Raw genomic sequence first — 20,802 nt, forward strand, 5'->3', positions numbered from 1 at the left:
TTGGTTTTGGCTGTTTACTTCCTCCTTGAGACTCTGAAGTCTATACTCCTTTTACCTGGAAAAATACCCTTTGTTAGGAAGATGGGGAGATGCAGAATCAGTAAAACTGCCATTACTGAATATATGTGAGTTCACAAGTCTTGGTTTTTGCTCAGTTGTGATGACAGCCTGTGAACACTGGAGTGCTTGTGCATGACACAAATTCAAATACTTGGGGTATTTTTTTCAGTAGATAAATGTTCAGATGACTTTCCAGCATATGCTTTCAACTAGTCATATGCCAATATGCTGTGGGTGAGCACACAGTTTTCTGACAAATTTGCTGATGACAGGAGGCAAAACAGGAATAATTGTGTTAAAATGAATACAAAAACTAAGTACTTCATAATAACACTTCAGAATGATATACAATATAATGTCAGAAATGCCTACTTGTTTCCCAAAGTAGGCTTTAGCTTTGCAAAATTTTACTGATAAAGGTGACAAAAGATTTGCAGTTCATGTTAATTTACCGAGTCTTAGTGTTCACCTGTCAAAAGTACTGAATATTTCTTGGCTTAAAAGGGTGAACTAGGTAGTAGCCACAAGGCATCTAGTCTTTGAGTTATTCTGTTGCAGTAGTCTTTGTATACATTTCATCAGTAGTATTTTAAGAGAGAAGGAAGGGGACCAAGTAATGAGATGGCTATCACCAAAGACATTGTCAGCTTTGAGTATATCATAGAAACACAGAATCATTTGAGGTTGGAAGGGGAGCTCTAAAGATCATTTTGTCCAGTCGCCCTGTTCACAGGAGAGTCACCTGATGCCCCAAGATATTCAGTGTTTAGAAGCCATTTGACAGTGCCCTTAATAAAATACTTTTAACATTTGGTCAGCCCTGAAGTGGTCAGGCAGTTGGACTAGATAACCTTTGTAGGTCCCTTCCACCTGAAATATTCTACTCTAATTACAACAGGTTTCTCAGGCCTTTTCCAGTTGGGTTTTGATTATTTACTTGGATAGACACTCTGCAACCTCTGGGCAACCTGTTCTAGCATTTGACCATCCCTGCAGCAAAGAAGTAAAGAATTTTGTTCAAGTGTATTTCACTTGTGCCTATTGCCTCATGTCTTTCAACTCAAATTCAATTCAAAAAGAGGAAAATGCAAAGAATTTCTGTAGAAGTAGAAAATTTAACTCATTTTGGAAAACCCAAGTCACCATGAGGTCACAGGTTGCCTGGCAAGCTTGGGTAGTCTCCCTCCTTGGAGACAGTCAAAAGCTGTCTCTAGACATGGTCCTGGGCAACTAGCTGTAGGTGACCCTGCTTGAGCAGAGGAGTGGACAAGATAACCTTCAGAGGTCACTTCCAAACTCATCCATTCTGTGAAAGGAGCTTGGGAGCAGGGCTTTATTTTTCAAACTGTCATATGGCTACCAGTGAAAAATGCACTTCACTAGACCAAAAGAAACACTGCATTCATATCTTCTACATTACTCAGTCTGTTCCTTATTGTACTTTGCTTAAAAATATAAGGAAAAGTAGTAAGTTCTTGCTTTCCTGAGTAAACAGAAGGGAAACAACTGTTCTGACTTCCTTAGTAAGGTTATCTTGTCTCTATTTTTACATTCCCCAACAAACTAGTCTGCTAACTTGTCTTAATTACTACTTCCTCTTTTCAGACGACAGCAGAATGAAAGCTTCTGTGTATCTGCATACCTAGGGATTAATTTGCAGCACTGTCATATGGGGATTTTATAGGTCTACATCTTATGACTTTACTGAAAGTTAAGATGTGCCATGGTGTAATTTGTACATTACAAAGAGTACAGAATGTTATGAAAAAAGAAGTGATTTCATACTATGTTAGGAGTTTATTTGTTGAAATGCAAAGTTTCTGTGTCTGTTTGGGTTAGAGTTGAGCAGAGTACAGGAAGTAATGTTTACATTTATTTGATTAAAGCATATGTTACACTGGGTAACCAGACTTCTTTGTACAGCTTTAAGAGGTCAAATTGGTTATCAGTGTCATTTAATAGCAACATCTTCTATTCACAGCGTGTTAGAACAGCACAAACTGACAAAAGAACAGTGGGAAGAAAGAATACAGAACTGGCATGAAGAGCACAGGGGAATGTTAAGGTAATTATGTAAAAAGTGGTCCAAGACTTCGAAGGGTTTTTTTGTTATTATTAGGATGTATTCTGGGAGGTGGTATATTTGTTTGGAAATGGCTTTCTTTCATTCTGACCAGGGTAGGCAGTTACCAGAAGCTTCCATGAAAGCTTCACAAAGGTTTGAGTTTCCAGTTAGGTTACTGGTTTACCCACAGGATTTCTGGTAAGATTGTCACCTGGCTTTGCCACAGTTGCCTGCCTCTAAAATATATTTAGTGTTTCCTTAGCTCAGGGGTGAAAAGGCAGAGTGTGATGATCAGGTATTGGGTTCCTGAACTCTACAAATAACTGTGCCAACATACATACGAATTTCAAAGAGATTTAATTCATAACTAAATTTTACACTAATTAGTTATTCTGCAGTTCCCTTATTCTTACACTGTACTTCTGATTTGTCTTTTTTCCCCGTCTTTCATCAGGGAAGATTCTATGATGGAATACCTTAAGATAGCACAAGACTTGGAAATGTATGGAGTCAACTATTTCGAAATAAAGAATAAAAAAGGAACTGAACTGTGGCTAGGAGTTGATGCTTTGGGTCTGAATATTTATGAGCATGATGATAAGTAAGTGGCTGTACTCATTTTGCATTTCTTTCCTCTCTGAGATTATACAAAAAACACTATTGTGTATTCAGTAACATCTAGCAAACAGGTTCTCAAAGACCTTCTAATTTATGTGAAAGATAGAAAAAGAGAGATAGATGTTAAGTGCCATAATACTTGAATTTTAAAGATTAACTAGGGATGCAAGTGAAGGGAGAGTGAAGAGAAGTGAATCATAGAATAGTTAGGGTTGGAAAGGACCTTAAGTTCATCTAGTTCCAACCCCCCTGCCATGGGCAGGGACACCTCACAGTAAACCGTGTCACCCAAGGTTCTGTCCAACCTGGCCTTGAACACTGCCAGGGATGGAGCATTCACAACTTCCCTGGGCAACCCATTCCAGTGCCTCACCACCCTCACAGTAAACAACTTCTTCCGTATATTCAATTTAAACTTCCCCTGTTTTAAGTTTGAACCTGTTACCCCTTGTCCTATCACTACAGTCCCTAATGAAGAGTCCCTCCCCAGCATCCTTATAAGCCCCCTTCAGATACTGGAAGGCTGCTGTGAGGTCTCCCTGCAGCCTTCTCTTCTCCAGGCTGAACAGCCCAACTTTCTCAGCCTGTCTTCATGCGAGAGGTGCTCCAGTCCCCTGATCATGTGAAGTTGGTGAGAAACTGAACGTGATCAGGCAGTGTGCACTTGCAGTCCAGAAAGCCAACCGTATCCTGGGCTGCATCAAAAGGAGCATGACCAGCAGGTCAAAGGAGGTGATCCTGCCCCTCTACTCTGCTCTTGTGAGACCTCACCTGGAGTATTGTGTGCAGTTCTGGTGTCCTCAACATAAAAAGGACATGGAACTGTTGGAACAAGTCCAGAGAAGGGCCACGAAGATGATCAGGGGACTGGAGCACCTCCCATATGAAGATAGGCTGAGAAAGTCGGGGCTGTTCAGCCTGGAGAAGAGAAGGCTGCGTGGAGACCTCATAGCAGCCTTCCAGTATCTGAAGGGGGCCTATAGGGATGCTGTGGAGGGACTTTTCATTAGGGACTGTAGAGATAGGACAAGGGGTAATGGGTTAAAACTTAAACAAGGGAAGTTTAGATTGGATATAAGGAGAAAGTTCTTTATTGTTAGGGTGGTGAGGCACTGGAATGGGTTGCCCAGGAAAGTTGTGAATGCTCCATCCCTGGCGGCGTTCAAAGCCAGGTTGGACGAGGCCTTGGGTGTCATGGTTTAGTGCGAGGTGTCCCTGCCCATGGCAGGGGGTTGGAACTAGATGATCTTAAGGTCCTTTCCAACCCTAACTATTCTATGATTCTATGAAAGGAAAAGCAGTTCTGTGGGAACAAATGTACATTGCTTAATATGGATGTATGATAGTTAGACCATCTATATATGGTTTCTTTCTGTTTCACTCTTTCATGACTTCCTCTTCAGTTGGGATGAAAAGGACACTCAGAAGCTGAGCAAAATATCTGATGAAAAACATTTTGTAAGAGCAGTGACCAGGGTTTGTTATAGCTGTTGGAGCATGAAAAGCTTTGGTATCTAAAAGTGAAATGTTTTAGATATCAAAGAAAATAAATGAATCTTCTGTCCTGAGAAAGAGATCAAATATTCTGTCCTACTTGAAGAGGGGTAAAGCTAAAATGTACAAAATTTGAAGAAAATGAACAGAACAACAGACTTAATCTTTTGTTTCTTTCCAACCACTTGTAATATCTGCTGTCAGCAGCCCTTTCATGGTGATTTGAAGTTAAATGTGTCAAACACCAGATAACAGCTGTCAACTGAACTGAAACTTCATGCTCTCCATACTCTGTAACAAAATTCTGTAAGCCATAATTGCCATTAGATGGCAATGTAACTCCTGAAAGAATGAAATTCTCAGGAAACATTCTGATCATATTGAATGATCAACCAATTTTTGGTATTCCAGTAGTTAACAATCAAATACTGAAACATTTTCTAATGCTTGTAATTAAGATAGTATGAATCGGAAAAACTTTCTGTGCTCATGGAGAAAAATATTTATGGTTATGCAGTTGTATATACTGTAATGGTTCCTGAACTGAATTTATTTTACTTAAGATGCAAGGGGAATAAATTAATCCTGAACTCAGAAATGTTTGAACATGTGTCTTTCAACTGAGTTAAGCTGAAGTACGGTAGTGCTGAAGGTTAATTTAATTTCAGTCTTTGAAATGTCAGACTTCTCTTAAATTTAAATATTCTTTTCACAGAAAATTGTCAATAGCTTGTATCAGTACAGGATTGTGATGTTTAGCATCTATTTAATGGTAGTAGAATAAGTCACAAAATGAAGTTCCTTCTGTTACAGTGCAGTGTAATTTGTTCATTATGTAATTTATTCATTTGATGAAATAATGTGTAAAAAAAAAAAAAAAGTCTACCAAAATATTCTTGAACTGTTATGTTTTGTAACTGTCACTGAGTGTGATAGTGGAAATAGAAATAGTTAAGACTTAGTGGACATAAATAAAATGCACATATTTGGTGCTTCTAATGAGAATTTCTTTTTTCTTTGAAGGCTAACACCCAAGATCGGTTTTCCTTGGAGTGAAATAAGAAACATCTCTTTTAACGACAAAAAATTTGTCATAAAGCCAATTGACAAAAAGGCCCCCGTAAGTAGTGTGTAGAATAGTATAACTTTGTAAATGAAGAGCTGTAAGGCTGCAGGGACTTGCTCTAGTGTTACAGCAGGAATAAATACTTTGGCATTTATTATTCTTATTAGTAGAGTAATCGGTAATCAAAAGGAAATTTTGTTTTTTGAAATGTGGTTGGTTTGTTTTTTCATTCTGGTTGATACCCTTAAGACTTTTTTCTTTCTTCTTTTTCAGTTTAAGTCAACTAATAAACTAATACTTTGATGTGTTGAAAAGCCATAGTTTAAGATGCCAAATTCCACTCCCCCAACCCCCCCACCCCTGTGTTTCTTTCCTAGTCTTCTATTACAGCACCACATTTCGTGAGACTTCCTAGGTCACAGCTCTTCAGAAACAAAGTAGGGAATAGTCTCAAGTGGTTTAGAAGTTTTATGTAAAAAAAAATAAAATAATGGTGTAAACTAGGTAACCTCTACATGGAAGAATCAGGTGTAATTTTTAATTTGCCTTGCAAGTTCCTGACAGTAGCTAGATTTATAGATTGTGGTGCTGGATTACTCAGAGGTTGAATGTCAAAATACTTGTTAGTTTAAATTTAACAAATGCAAGCATGTAGTAATGCCTTCAGCCTTGTCACAACTGTATTTTCACACTAATGGATATGTTGCAATTATTTTTTTGCTAGGATTTTGTATTTTATGCACCTCGTCTCAGAATTAACAAACGAATTTTGGCACTGTGTATGGGAAATCATGAATTGTACATGAGGAGAAGGAAACCTGATACAATTGAAGTGCAACAGATGAAGGCCCAAGCTAGAGAGGAGAAACATCAGAAACAATTGGAAAGGTAATTAACAAACTTACACAAAACAAAAAAATTCTTCTACCCTTTTAAGAAGTCATAGAATAACAGGCATCTTAGTATTCTAGAAAAGAGAGCTCCTTTTTTCTGTAATGTATAAGCAGATTTGTGGACTGTCATGGCTCACCTGTCTAAATTGAAAACCGTATCTTTTTTAAGCTTTCAGCATTGTAATAGTAGCTGTAAAGTTGTTTCTCATTATGTTTTTGTGAAACAGGCTTAACTCTCTGTTGCTTAATTCTTAGGGTCCTTTATACTCTACAGGTGGACCTTTAAAGCAAGTTCAGTGAAGAATGTCATGGCTTACCTTTTGTATATTTAAAAATACCGTTGCCATTTATAGCTCAGATGAAAGATCATGTCTAAAATACAGGTATAATTGTGGATTTAACTGGTTGAACCATAACCAAGCAGTTCTGTTCATAAACTGTTTTTCTGGACAATGTTTTGAAACAGCAACTTGGTGGTTCTTGTATTGTAAACTGAATTTTAAACATTTAAAATTACATGCTCCTCTGGTAGCCAAGTAAACTGAAAAATGGGCTACTAGCATCCTTAGAGTAGAATTTAATCTGTTTGAGGTTAAAAAAATTCCCCCAACTTTTATTAATTTTTCAGGGCACAATTAGAAAATGAGAAGAAGAAAAGGGAGATAGCAGAAAAGGAAAAGGAAAGAATAGAGCGTGAAAAGGAAGAATTGATGGAACGCTTAAGACAAATTGAGGAACAAACAATGAAAGCTCAGAAAGGTGAGCTCTTACTGGTCCTGGATTTCTTATATCTGTTGACAATGTTTAGTTCAGTTGGATAGTTTAGTTCCACAGTTCTCTTGGTATGTATAGGGTTTTCATTTAACTTGAGATATTCTTCTGCAGTGTTAAGGTTTGGTGTGTTGCAGGTATGTGTATATTTGTAATATAAACCCCATTCCTAATACAGCAAAAGTTTCAATTTTCTTTAGTAAAAAGGAAGCTAATGTGTACAGTTCAACTCAGAATTATGAAATGCTTACCATGCTGAAAACCTGGAGTTGGAGGGAGCAGGGAAATGGGAGAGAACAATTTTTAGTACTTCGTAAGTACTTGAGTTTAGGTATTTGAGTGTTGAGTTTAGCCTTTCATTTGGAAGTTATGTGCTCCTTCCTTTTCCTATTCTCTTGTAAGATTTGAGAATTTTTAATTTGAATCTTGTCATATATTAGTAAATAAATGTACTCTTACCAATTGCAGAAGTTTGAATGCATATGTACATGTATATATACATGCATTTGGCTGTTAAATTTTATTAGTAAGGTGATAATTTTCTTAAATACTGGGCTGTCAGAACTATCAGGTGAAATGAAGTATATCCAGATTGTGTCTTAGAGGGGAAAAAATGAGATACGGTGCAGACCTTCAGGTAACATGCTCAACAACAGCTCTTCTTAGCTTGAGACAGCCTTGTAAAGCTTTGACAGCTTTTTAGGTTACTTGATTTTGAGCATGTTACAGCTGTTACCTGTGTTACGTGTGAGGAAGAGCTGCGAAGTGATACCCTGTCTGCAAACTTTCCTTTTGGCAGAGCTAGAGGAACAGACTAGGAGAGCTCTAGAACTGGATCAAGAACGAAAGCGTGCAAAAGAGGAGGCAGAGCGCCTGGAAAAAGAACGTCGTGTAGCTGAAGAAGCTAAAGCTGCACTAGCCAAGCAGGCAGCTGATCAAATGAAGAACCAGGAGCAGCTAGTAAGAAGCTTTAACCCTATTTTGAAACAAATTGAAAAAGGTGCTTGAAAATTTAGCCCTTATTCTTGGTTATATCCATTTTGTCAAATTGACAAGTATGTGTAAACACAGATAAAAGTATGTGAAATAACAGCACAGATTGTTATGGGAAGGTTTTTAGAAAACTATATTAGTTTTACCAGTAGTTGCAAGAAAAAAATTCAACAACTCTGGAGCTATAGGAAATCAAATGATGAAGTAGACATTTCACACTGACAATTCTCACTACATTCTCTTTCAAATTGTGTCAGGCTTGCCCAGCTGAGAGCAACAGTAGCTTCCATCTACAGTCCCTTGGGAAGCTTGTTCTCTGACACAGGTCTGTCTCGAAGCTTCATGGTGGTTGTGGGGAAATGGTGACACTGTGGTTTGGGTTTGTTTTTTTTTTTTTCCTTGTTTCTTACCCCACCCCCACTCCCCTTCTGTTTCCAGCATTTACAGTATCTTCTGATACTCTGTGCCAGACTACTTCAAATTTAAGATTTGCATGTAATACCTGAGAAAGGCATGAAAATAGTAGAAGAAATGATTTCTCAACTATAAAACTGCTTTTGATCTTCTGTAAATTTAGAACGCAATTCTGAAGGCGAGATTTAGCTTAATAGTACTGAGATTATGATCCAGAATCATAATCTTATTGATGGAACCATTAAAGTTGTATTAAACTGAAACAGCCCCAAATGCTAATTTGTAACTACAACATGCTCTTTTCCCAGCAAGCTTTGGAAATGCAGAAGATAAGTGATTTTTTTCTGACTTACTTCCATCAGGTGAGAATACAGATTCATTTCCTATGTCATGTATGCTTAAATTTCTATTTTTAGCAGAGGAGCGATGGATGGGAACTAACTCTTTTCAAGTTGGATCAGAACAAGGGTTCTGTTTTCTTCCACTGCAGAACCATAATGATACCAAGTTAAAACTTCTACTTCATGTTTTGTTTTTTTCAGGCAGCAGAACTTGCTGAATTCACTGCCAAGATTGCACTTCTAGAGGAGGCCAAGAAAAAGAAAGAAGAGGAAGCCTCAGAATGGCAGCACAAAGTAATGAGCTCCTGCTGTGTGAAGTCAGAACATCAAAGAAACTAAAGGAGATGAGTGCTGAAATCCCACTGGAAGTCCATGGGATTGAATCTCTCTTTCTGTTAGGCTTTAGAAAAGCCTTTCTTACAGGTTTTTGTTCTCCAGTAAACTGAAGCCAGCCTATACTTCCTTTAACTTATTTCTTAATTCAGGGGGGAATTCTCATCCTAGAGACATGGCCAAAGGTTTGAAACGGCTTCCTTACATATGGTGATGAAACCTTCATGTTGGATCAGAAAACATCAGGAGGGAGGTGTTTAACATTGTGTCTGGTGGTGAAAAAACAAAGGCACATCAAATGCAGCTGAGCAGTAGAATCACAGAATCATAGAATACCAGGTTGGAAGGGACTTACCTGTGCTGGTGATGCCCTTGTTATAACCCAGCATCCCTTTGGCTTTCTTTGCTACAGCAGCACACTGTTCACTCATACTGAGCTTGCTGCCCACCAGGACACCCGAGTACCTCTCTACAGAGCTTCTCCCAGGTGGGCAGATCCCAGCATGTGCTGCCTTCTTGGATTGTATTTTCCCATGAAGAGGACCTTATGCTTGTTCTTGTTGAACTTCCTATGGTTCTTGTTAGCCTACTCTTCCAGCCTATCCAGGTCTTCCTGAGGGTAGCTCTCCTGTCCAAACTGTCGAATTCCCCATTCAGTTAGGCATCGTTGGCAAACCTGGTGAGGGTACTCTGGATCCCATCTTCCAGCCTATTTATGAAGATATTAAAGTGTTGGGCCCAGTATTGATCCCTGGGGGACCCCACTGGTGATGGGTTGCCAGTTTGAAAAATTGCTGTTCACCACCACTCTCTCGGTGCAGCCAATCATCCAGTTCTGCACCCACTGCACAGACACTTGCCCAGACTGTAGCGTGCTGCTTTCTCTAGGAGCAGGCTGTGGGAAACTGCAACAAAAGCCTTGGATAAATTCAGGTCGACAGTGTCCAGTGCTTGCTCCACATCAACTGAGGAAGTTACTTTGTCGTAAAAGGTGATTTGTTTTGTCAAGCGCAGTTTGCCCTCTGTGAATCATGCTGGCCTTTCCCAGTCATGTGCTACATTGGACTTGTGATAGCCCCCAGGAGGATTCGTTCCATAACTTTCCTGGGAACTGAAGTAAGACTATTTGGCCTATGATTTCCTTGATCCTCCTTTGAAATCCTTCTTGTAGATGTGGGTGACATTTGCCACCTTGGAGTCTTGCGGGATGTCCACTGATCTCCATGATTTCTCAAAGATGATGGAGAACAGCCTCACAATAACATTAGCTATTCTCTTAACACCTTCAGGTGGATTTTGTAGGAGTCAAGCTCCTCTGTTAGTTCATATACCAACCCTTCCTTCACTTACGGTGTGTCTATGTTCACCTCAATGTGGATTTTTGTTCCCAAGGCCTGGGGCTCCACAGTGCTTGTAAAGACAAAGGTGAAGAAAATGTTGAAAGTCTTTGCCTTTTCAGTGTTGTTGACTGATTCCCTTCTGTGTAACAGTGGGACAGTGTTTTCCTTCTGTTTCTACTTGTTTATGTACCTGAAGAACCCTTTCAAGACATGATTGCATATAAGGAAGAAATTCTTTCCTGTTAGGGTGGTGAGGCACTGGAATGGGTTGCCCAGGGAGGTTGTGAATGCTCCATCCCTGGCAGTGTTCAAGGCCAGGCTGGACAAAGCCTTGGGTGTCATGGTTTAGTGTGAGGTGTCCCTGCCCGTGGCTGGGGGGTTGGAACTAGATGATCTTAAGGTCCTTTCCAACCCTAACTATTCTATGATTCTGTGACATTTCTGACCAATATCAGTTAGAGCTGAGCTTTGCTTTTCTAACTGCATCTCTGTATACCCTGGCAATGCCCTTGTAGTTTTCAGTGGGTGTTCATCCATCTCTGGTACACTTCTCTTGGTTTTGAGCAGACTCAGATGCTCTTGATTAAGCCAAAGGGATACTTGCTCTTCCTGCTTCCCTTACCTTTGAAGGGGATAAACTGTTTTTGTGCTTCCAAGAGAGCGTTCTTGAAAATCTCCCAGCACCCACTAGGTGCTTTATCGTCCCTGGAAGCTTCCCACAGAATCCCTGCCAGCTGAGCTCTGAGCAAGCTGAATTTTGCTCTTCTAAAATGTAAAACCTTTGTCTTTGTGCTAACCTTCAGCGTGCTTGGGCAGATCCCAAACTCCACACTGTTGTGATCACTGCACTGAGTGCAGACAAGGCTGTCACTGACCAAGATTCTACTAAGCAGGTTTCCTTGTTTTCTGAGTAGCAAGTCCAGCAGTGCATCCTTCCTGGTTGGCACATCTGACATTTTTATGAGAAAGCAGTCCTCTATGCATTCCAGGAATTTGATGGATGACATGTTGAGCTGCTGTGTTGTATTTCCAACAAATGACTGGGTAGTTGAAGTCACCCATAAGAATCAGGTTTTGTTGACCTGAAGCTTGCTTAAGAAATCCAAATATTGCTTCGTTTGCCTTATCATCTCGGTTTGGGAGTTGGTAGCAGATGCTTACTGTAAGATGCCCCTTGGAGTCAACCCCTCTGATCTTTACCGAGAGGTATTTGATAGGGCTTCCACAATCCCCATAGTTGATTTCTAAATATGCAGGGTTCTCCTTAACCGAGCATGACTCCTCCTCCTCTTAGTATTTCTGGACAAAATCTCTAATTAGCTACGGGATATGAACAGTAATTGTGTGCATAGGGTCAAAAAGTGATTGAATGACTGGACAAATTCTCAGAAATGCTGGTTGAATATAAAATTCGAAGACATCACCTTTGATTTGGGAAGTCCCTGAGCCTCGATTTTCAGGTGGCCAGGAAAGTTGGAAAACAGTCAATATGGCTGCCATATTCTCTCACTCTACTGCTGGAAATAGCTGGGTACAGCTATTTCCAGTACAGCTGGTTTTAAGTCATTTGTTTTTTTACCCTCTATTCATATTTGGCAGCTTTCAGTGCATACACTAACTGTGTTACTTATAAAGGACCGTTTCCATGTGTGAGATGTGAAGACCTCTCAGATAGTTTTTATTTTTCTGACTCTTCATAAGTCATTTTAAAAGATGCTAAGTACTGTTTATTATACTTAGGCTTTTGCAGCCCAAGAGGACTTGGAAAAGACCAAAGAAGAACTGAAATCTGTGATGTCTGCTCCTCCTCCACCTCCTCCCCCACCAGTTATCCCTCCAACAGAGAATGAACATGATGAACATGATGAGAACAATGCTGAAGCCAGTGCAGAACTGTCTTCTGATGGTGTCATGAATCACAGAAGTGAAGAAGAACGGGTAACAGAAACACAGAAAAATGAACGTGTTAAGAAACAGCTCCAGGTAATGAAGGTTCATAGTTGTATCAAGATAATTCAGGCTTTGGCTTTTCATTTTTATTTGTCAAAATCTCACTGAAATGACAGTGTGCCAAGGAAACAGCCTTTCTATACATTACTAGGTTTATTATTAGTTTACCAACCAATATCACTCCTACTGTTCTGGAAGTGAAACAGAACATGACTTAAGTTGTGCTTTATAGGTTAAAAGTGATAGGATTTTGTCACATTGTCCGGTAAATGTTTCTAATAATTACATAATGTCCAGGACACTGAATGCTAAAACATAATGCTTTCCTTTCTCAGTACTGAAATTCATTAAGTGCTATGAACAAATTCTTGCTTAAAAGTATTTGCATTTGTTTGCAGTTAAATGGTGTAAATGCAGAAACTGACTTATGCCTATTTTGGATTAATCTTATTTCCCTGAAATGGAGCATTTTATCCTAGACTAATCTTATCCCTCAAAGGATAATAATCTATGTTAGTGGTATCCCTTTGCCTGGTTATGTAATATCTGTTTGGGAAGAGAATAAATGGAAGCTACTTCTTTTTCTCACAGCAATGTCCTAGTAGCATGTGTATGTAACATCCTTTCTGCTTGGCCAGTCTCTGAACACAATCAGGTTGATAAACAAGAGCTGTCTTTAGTCAAGCAGAAATCGAAAAATAAGGTAATTCTGCTTTAACCTGCTGGTACCTTTCTGTTTGGATATTATGGTAGGAGGCCCACTTTTTCTAGTGTAAGGAAAGAACCTACGCTTTCTTCTTTTTCTCTGCAGTCTTTCTGATAGGCAGTGTGAGTTTCTGAGCAGCACAAGCATTTCATAGGTTGGCATTCAAGAGATCCTTATTCAAGTTGCAGAATAGGTGTTACCAGAAATTCCAGAAGCATTGAAAAATTAGCCAGAGCACTTAAATGCGAATATTTTATTCAACAGGCTCTAAGTTCTGAGTTGGCTCAAGCCAGAGATGAAACCAAGAAAACACAAAATGATGTCCTTCATGCTGAGAATGTTAAAGCAGGCCGTGATAAGTACAAGACTCTTCGACAAATCCGACAAGGCAATACAAAGCAGCGTATTGATGAGTTTGAAGCAATGTGAGAGTTGTTATTTTGCATATATGTTCCTCGTAAAGCTGAACCACCAACAGAAAAAAGCAGGCCTTTGCAGATTTGATGGATTGCACCCGACTTTGCCAAAGCACTTAATACCAGTTTGACTAGAGTGGCTAGAAGACAAATTTAGGGGAAGCTATTCAACAATAAGGCAGTCTGTCATCCCTAGGTTTTTGGTGGGGAGGGTGTGGAGAATGATACCAGGGTGGTGGTTTTTTTTCCCTGTCATGTTTTCAGATTCATTGTTTCATATTTTTTTCTTTGGAAACTGATGTGAAGTATATAATGACTGTATATATTGCTTAAACATTAAGAAAGAGAAACAAGAATGGAGCTGGACCTAAACTGGATAGGTACTATCCAGGCAACTTTCCATGTGAAGTTTGAAGTTACATTTTTCAATGTAGCTACACCACTGAGAGTTTGATATTGCTGATTTTTAGGGAGGTTTTTTGTTTGTACTCTTTTTTTTTTTTTTTGGTTTTCCCCACTCCCAAGTGAAATTCTTTGGTGTTTCATGTCCTGTCATCATTGATGGTTTTCTTTGCCTACCTGTTCACAAAGGTCTGGATGGCAGGTGGTAGTTCCAGGAAATATTTTTAAATGGAACACTACCTGTGGGCAGCACGGGGCTGCTGATAGGCTTGAGTAAGTATTGCTTTTCCTAGGAGATTTTTCAGATGTGCGTAATGTTCTAATGCAGCAAAAGAAAAGAAAACAAAAACAAAGCTTCGTGTGCAATTTGCTTGTAATTATTTTATTTGCAGTAGGGAGACCTGGACCTTTCTGGCAAGGGAGCATATGAAAACATCAGTCCCAGGGAGGGGACAGTATCCTACCTCACTACTATGTACATGATGACTGGTCCTTCAAACACCATGAAAAATACTCTTTAAATCGACTGTGACTGCACAGTGATACCATAGAACACTAAGAGCCCTTACTCCTAGGATTTTGTTTTACTTTAAGATGCATTCATAGTGCTAAATACTGTCAAACTGCCTTTTGTTGAGTTTCAGTGTGAAAGCATTTTGCATGTTTCACAGCTGTAACCTGTCACTGGTATACCTATCTCCTGGGAGGGGTGTAGAATGTGCGTGTCAGATCTGGTTTTGGTTTCCAAATACAAAATGAAAGTTCCCAGAATTTGAGTAAAAGTGGTTGTAGCTTCAGTTTTCAGTGAAGCTAGTATTGTAATTGTCATATCTGACGCCAAGTCATTGCTATTAAGTCCTTTCCCTCTTGAAAAGGAGACCTTTATTTGAGAAATTTGCTTGGAAATTGAACTTTAGCTGTAAAGTTACTTCTGATGTGAACTGCAGTTATTCCTTTTGTTATACTACCCTAGTAGATATCTACAACAGAAGAACCCTGCTTTCTCTGAGGATGGTTCAGCTCTTTTCGTTTGGTGTTATGCACTCATAAATTTACACTTATCTATTAAAATTTGCCATTTTATTAAACATTTTTTTCCATGCACAGTAGGTTTAAATTTCTATGAACAGTCCAACTGAAGTTGTTTTTTTTTAATTTTGTGGAGTTAAAGGTTGGCTATGTGGGGTGACATCATGAAAATAAAATAAAGATACATTAATATATTTTTGGTTTGTGGGGCTAAACATACCTGGTTGACCTTGAAGACTGATGTGCAGATGGTGTGCACATGCTTCAAAATGCTGCTAGGTGGAAGCTGGCGTTTCTACTTGCAGTGCACTGTAAGAACAGTTTTTGTTTCACAGGCTTTATACACTGAAGCTTAAGCAAATTTCTGGAGTATTGGAACAGTCTGCCATAGGAGGTGGAGTACTGTGCTTCCAGTGAGTTTTCATTTTTCCCTGGAAATTGTGCACTAACACTGATAACATCAGTTTCAGTGTTGGGGAAAAAAATACCAGTAAAGTTTATTGTTCATAAAATCTACAGTATATAGAGTAGGGCTGAATGGATTAGATCCATTTATAAAGCTGTGTGGATTTTTATTTTTTTTCTAAACAACCAGGAACAACCATTTGTAATACAGATTTTCACAATGAACAAAGTGATAATAGCTGCTGTGACCAGCAGTTGGGAACACTTACTGGTGTGGAAACACTAAGAATACATTTAATGATACTTGGTGAAGTAATTTTCCATGTTTTTTCCTTTAGCATCATGTTTTTGTGTTGTACAATTAAGCTACAATTCTACTATTTTGGATAACATTCATTGGTTAACAATAAAGAGATACAGTTAATTTCTCTGAGGTCCATTGTTGTTATTTGATGCCCTTTATTTCTGACAGCTTTATTAAATGCACTGAAACAGCCTCTTTCCAGAGCAGTTTACAAATCTTGATCATCTTTTGTTTCACACTCTGGTCAAAATGAAATTTAAAATAAGTAAATTTCAAATTGTATCCCTAGAGAATGGTACTCTGCTTAAGAAATTACCCTCTACAGTTGGGAGGAAGCACTGGTGATTGTCAGTTCAAAACAGGATGTGAATCATCAGAGCAAATTGGGTCTCTTGCGAAGAGAGGGTAATTTTGCCATCCTAGAGCTCTGTGGGTAACATAAGAACTTTCAATCACTGCCTACATATTGCTTAGCCCCAGGTTAAATGAAATTTAGTTTTACAGATCAATTTCTTAAGCATTGAGAAACCTCAATATGTGGGTTGTGTTTTTCTTTGATACTGCAAGTTATAGTGGACAGTGCTGTCAAATAAATGCATAGCCATATGTCTCAGATAATGGCAATTTTATGGGCTTTTTCACCTGTTTAATACACTTGGAGAAGGCAGGAACAGTCCCATATAAATAAGTATACAAATTAATCTGCTAAGAAGCTCTCACATAAATTGGACCTCCTCTCACATGACATTCCATTCTACCTCATATTTGTTTAGCCTTGCACTCAGTACCAAGTACGTGACCCTTTTTGTTATCCCATATGGCAGAGTCGCTATGATGAATTAAAACACATACTCGATACTTTAACCATGCATGTTTCTAGCCTTCTGCCTCCCTCTTCTTGGAGCCCCTCCTGCTGAGGCATTAGATTTGAAGTTTCTCACTTGTTAAGAGTGCTCTGCTTAGGTATGTAACTTCAGACTATGCTTGAAAGGGGAGGTAAGTGCTTTGAAAGATTATTTTATTTAATTTTTTAAAATATGTTCTTGAGGTGGAGAGAAAAGTATGCGAGTAGTGCCACTATTTACAGGCCAAGACTAGTACAGTTACCCAGAATGCCACGATGTAAAGGAAGATATCCTGTCTTCTTGAAGTAGCTCCGTCTGCACATCAAAACCTGCATTTATTGTTAGTTTTACTATTGGAGTATGTCTCTTGTATACGTCTGCCTTTTTAAACCCAGTTTGGAAAGCATTATTGTGCTTTTGCCTCTATCGTAGGACACATTCTGTAGGGCTATTAAGTTACCTGCTTCAGCACCTCTGAGGAAAAATGAGATTTATTTTGATGAAAAATTTTAAACCTCTGAGGAGAAAGTACCTCAAGTATGTTTTGGGTTTTTGTTTTGGTTTGTTTTGTTTTTGGTTTGGTTTTTTGTTTCTTGGGTTGGTTGGTTGGTTTTTTGGTGTTTTTTTTTTTCTTTTTTTTTCTCTATTTTTGGGGGTTTTGTGGGGTTTTTTGTTGGTTTTGTTTATTTTTCACAAAGATTAAAATTATTAGTTCAAACCTTTTGATTTTCATGGAATCACGGTCTTGTTTGTGTTGGAAAAGGACCTTAAGATCAAGTTCTGACTCCCCTGCCATGGGCTGGGTCACCAGTCACTAGACCAGGGGTTGCTCAAAGTCCAGCCTGGCCTTGAACACTGCCAGACATAGGGCATTCACAACTTCCTTGGGCAGCCTGTTCCAGTGCCTCACCACTGTCATAGGTACTATACATAACTTAATGTATCTTAGCTGGGTGATACGATTTTCAGGAAAATGGAGTAAGTGTCAACTGATCAGCATACAAATGATGGAAAGGTCTTTGACCCCTCTCAGAGCATATTCTGTTGTTTGCGCTTAGAGATGGAGAGTGCCTGCAGCCAGGCTGAGATGCCATGCTGGCTACTCAGCTGTGGTGGCTAGGAGAAGTTTCTGGCCAGGTAGCATGTCCCTCTGCTCTGTTCCGGATCCTGCCAGTGCAGCACCTTTCCTTCCCAGAGGGCTGCTCTGCAAGCATGTGAGTTTTACACAACTGGTCCTTTTCCCAGTCTGGGGGCCCAGTCAGCAGCAAAGGGCAGCTCAGGGCTGGAAGGGGTGACATAAAGGTGAAGAGTAATGGTAGAGGGCTGTAAGGAAAAACATGAACGTGGTGAGCTAGAATCCTTAACTGGTCCATTCTTTCACTTGAGTTAAGGACTCCCTTTACAGTGTGCTAGCGCAGCATCCATAAATTAACTATGTGTGGCCAATAATTTTTTCAGCAAATTCATCAGCCAATTTGTTGGAGGGACTTGCACTTTGCACTTCACTGAGTGAGCCCAGATCTACAGGCTTAAGGCAGTTAACCTGGCTTTGTTTTGATTGATGAAGTGCTGCCACTTGTGTTCACTTTACTATCTGCAGACTGCGAGCTGATAAACGGTTGCTTTGGAGTGGAGTTAAACTTTGAGTTGGTTTGCTTTTTCTCCCTTCCATGCAAAAAGATTGCTGACATATCAAATGTATATATTTCATTTAATGTGAATGAAGTGGACTCACCAAAGCCCAGAAAGCCTCCCCCCAAAACTCCAATCCTAAACCATCATTTCTTCACAAGAAGAGACCACAATATTTGCAGTAGTGCCTGCAATATTCTAAATATTCAGGAAGACAGTGATTGTAGCACGTAGTTCGTAGTTAAGGGAAAGGCAAAGTTAGCAAAGGGCAGTGGAGCATTTTGAATTGCTGGGATTCCATTAGATGTTTATGTTGGCTTTCATAAATAACATGTCAGAGTGTTTCTGTTCACAGCAGTAGGCTTTAGGCAGCAGAAGAAACGAGGGGAGATGGAAATGCACATCAAAGGAGTCGGCCTGGTTGGTGCAAATATTCCTAATGCATGTGTGTGTAAGAGTTAATGTTTCCTGGATAAGTGGATCAGGTGAAAAGAGATCAAGCTCAGAGGTAGGACAATTACATTGCTTTATTTATTTGGTTTTTGTTTGCTTTTAAACTACCTTATTTACAGGAGAGGAGTTGTTCTTATCTGAATATTTAGCTGTGAAGGCTTTTAGAAAGCCTGCTGCACAGCACTGAAAGGTCTTGAAGTTCTGAAGATCATGTGTACTCAGACTGGCCTCTGTATTATTACTTGCTAAATCTCACCAGAAGACGTCCTCTGCAGTCTGATAATTTTGCCTTAGATGGTTTCTGCACTGACAAGAGTGATGTACTTGCACAGTCCTAGCTGCCCCACTGCTTGTTCCAGCAACGCAAAGCACATATGTATCCATGTGAAACAGTAATTGGATGACAGGCTCTGTGACCACATATGTTGAGCTGTGTGGGATCTCATATCAATTCTACAGCTCCCTGTGGCCCTAGTTTTCATGGTTCTTATTCACCCTTGATTTCCTCACTGAACATGATACAGTATTTAACTTTGTGATCTATAACTTCAATTATATTCTACTAAACTGAGCTTCCAGTAAAGGGTTGCCTACAGTGTCAAATGTTTTCTTGAAATACATTACACTCATGAGTTGAAATAGTCACACTTTCCTTTTATTTAAGCAGCACATCTGATTAATTAATAATCTCTATGAATATGGTAATTGCAGTTGTATTGCCAGAAACAGATTCATTTACATCAAGGCTGAGGCTGAAAACTTTTCCGTCAAGCACACTTTGATCTTCAACAAAGTAAGTTGAGAATGTGAAAGTAACATCTGGAATACACAGAATACAGAGATCCTGTCACTGCTGGCTTTATTGCTGGGAACAGATTCATTTATGTTTGAGCAGATTTAGCATTTAGGGATTCGGGACAGCAAGCTTGATCACACATCAGAAAAATTTCTGAAAATAATAAATCTTTGTATCATTAATCAGCACTTCTGCTGTGTTTCCTGTCCTTCATAGCTTTTCTTCAGTTGAATTCTCATTTTGAATTATTCGATCTCTTGTGAACAATGTTTTGCACGTGCATCTTGCTGCTCAGTGCCAGCTGCTGTACTTCTCTGTGCCATTTGAAAACACAGCTCTTCCTCTTTCTTCTTGTGCATTTAGAATATTACAGTGGTGTTTTCAACGAAGCCAGCTGACTCCATCTTTAAATTTAGAACTAATACTACTACTTCTTGGAATAATCTGTGGATTAATTTTTTCTACATTTTCTCTTATTAAGCATGCTTAGTATATGGCACCTTACAGAAGAAGTAACTGTATTGGCTAGTTAACAAGTGCTAGTAGTAGTATGGAGAATGGAAAATGTCAGAAAAAAAGGGATGTTAATGCATGCAGAAAACCAGGAAAGATCTGAATCTCCGTGTTTATACACACGAGGTTCAACTTTGAACCTAGACCTAGTCATGCAGCACATGGAGAGAAATTCTCTGCTTTCATTGTGCAGCTTCTCTGTCCCTCTGGACAAGGCAAGAGGAATCACTGGAATAGGGTGGTTATGCACACTCAAACAGCAGAGCAGCTGGGCACAATTGCTTGGTGCTCTGCCTTTGCTTTTCTGCACAACACTTGTCTTGGATGACAGAATAATAAAATGGAAAAAGGCTTTGAACCTTGTCTGCAGGTCATGCTGGTAAAGCTGTACTCCTTTATAGCATAAGCACGGATATCTTTGCAAAGCTGGATACCAAGCAGCTCTTTAGCCCATCCTGACTTTAAGCAGCAGTAGTCAGTGTGGGGGAAAAGATCTCATAGCTGTCTCCATTCCTTTTAATACAGAGCCAGGAAATAAATTCTGGAGAACCTTCTTTCTAGTGGTGGCTTCTGTATGCTTTAGGCGGCCCTTTTCTTTTGTGTTTCTCTCAATCTTTGAACTGGTTCTTACTTCTCACCTTGCTTTACTGCTACTGGGGTTGTTTGTTTTGGGGGTTTTGATTGGGGTTTTGTTTGTTTTGTTGTTTTGGGGTTTTTTTTGGTCTTTGCTAGTGTCATGCCATTAATTTCATAGAATCATAGAATAGTTAGGGTTGGAAAGGACCTTAAGATCATCTAGTTCCAACCTCCCTGCCATGGGCAGGGACACCTAACAGTAAACCGTGTCACCCAAGGCTCTGTCCAGCCTGGCCTTGAACACTGCTAGGGATGGAGCATTCACAACTTCCCTGAGCAACCTATTGCAGTGCCTCACCACCCTTACAGTAAAGAACTTCTTCCTTA

General features: G+C 39.4%; 1 protein-coding gene and 1 long non-coding RNA gene across 4 annotated transcripts in view; one reads left to right on the forward strand and one right to left on the reverse strand.

The window, feature by feature from the left end:
• Positions 1–20,802, forward strand: part of RDX (radixin) — a 47,699-nt gene that overhangs the window by 23,959 nt on the left and 2,938 nt on the right. For 2 of the 3 annotated variants that reach the window (XM_061457746.1, XM_061457747.1), the window contains 9 exons: positions 2,042–2,125; positions 2,580–2,726; positions 5,261–5,357; positions 6,028–6,191; positions 6,825–6,955; positions 7,767–7,927; positions 8,917–9,009; positions 12,129–12,371; positions 13,309–13,469. In XM_061457746.1, the coding sequence (XP_061313730.1) occupies positions 2,042–2,125; positions 2,580–2,726; positions 5,261–5,357; positions 6,028–6,191; positions 6,825–6,955; positions 7,767–7,927; positions 8,917–9,009; positions 12,129–12,371; positions 13,309–13,469 (1,281 nt within the window). Of the gene's footprint in view, positions 1–2,041; positions 2,126–2,579; positions 2,727–5,260; positions 5,358–6,027; positions 6,192–6,824; positions 6,956–7,766; positions 7,928–8,916; positions 9,010–12,128; positions 12,372–13,308; positions 15,721–20,802 lie in introns of those variants that run through there. The other variant, XM_061457748.1, reaches the window with a different exon arrangement.
• Positions 1–20,802, reverse strand: part of LOC133271552 (uncharacterized) — a 104,389-nt gene that overhangs the window by 11,864 nt on the left and 71,723 nt on the right. The gene's annotated exons all lie outside the window — the stretch shown is intronic.

The sequence above is a fragment of the Pezoporus flaviventris genome, unplaced genomic scaffold, assembly GCF_033815535.1.
Source record: "Pezoporus flaviventris isolate CSIRO_AGI_PZ_B2104156 unplaced genomic scaffold, CSIRO_AGI_Pfla_v1 ptg000025l, whole genome shotgun sequence".
Taxonomy (NCBI): Eukaryota; Metazoa; Chordata; class Aves; order Psittaciformes; family Psittacidae; genus Pezoporus; species Pezoporus flaviventris.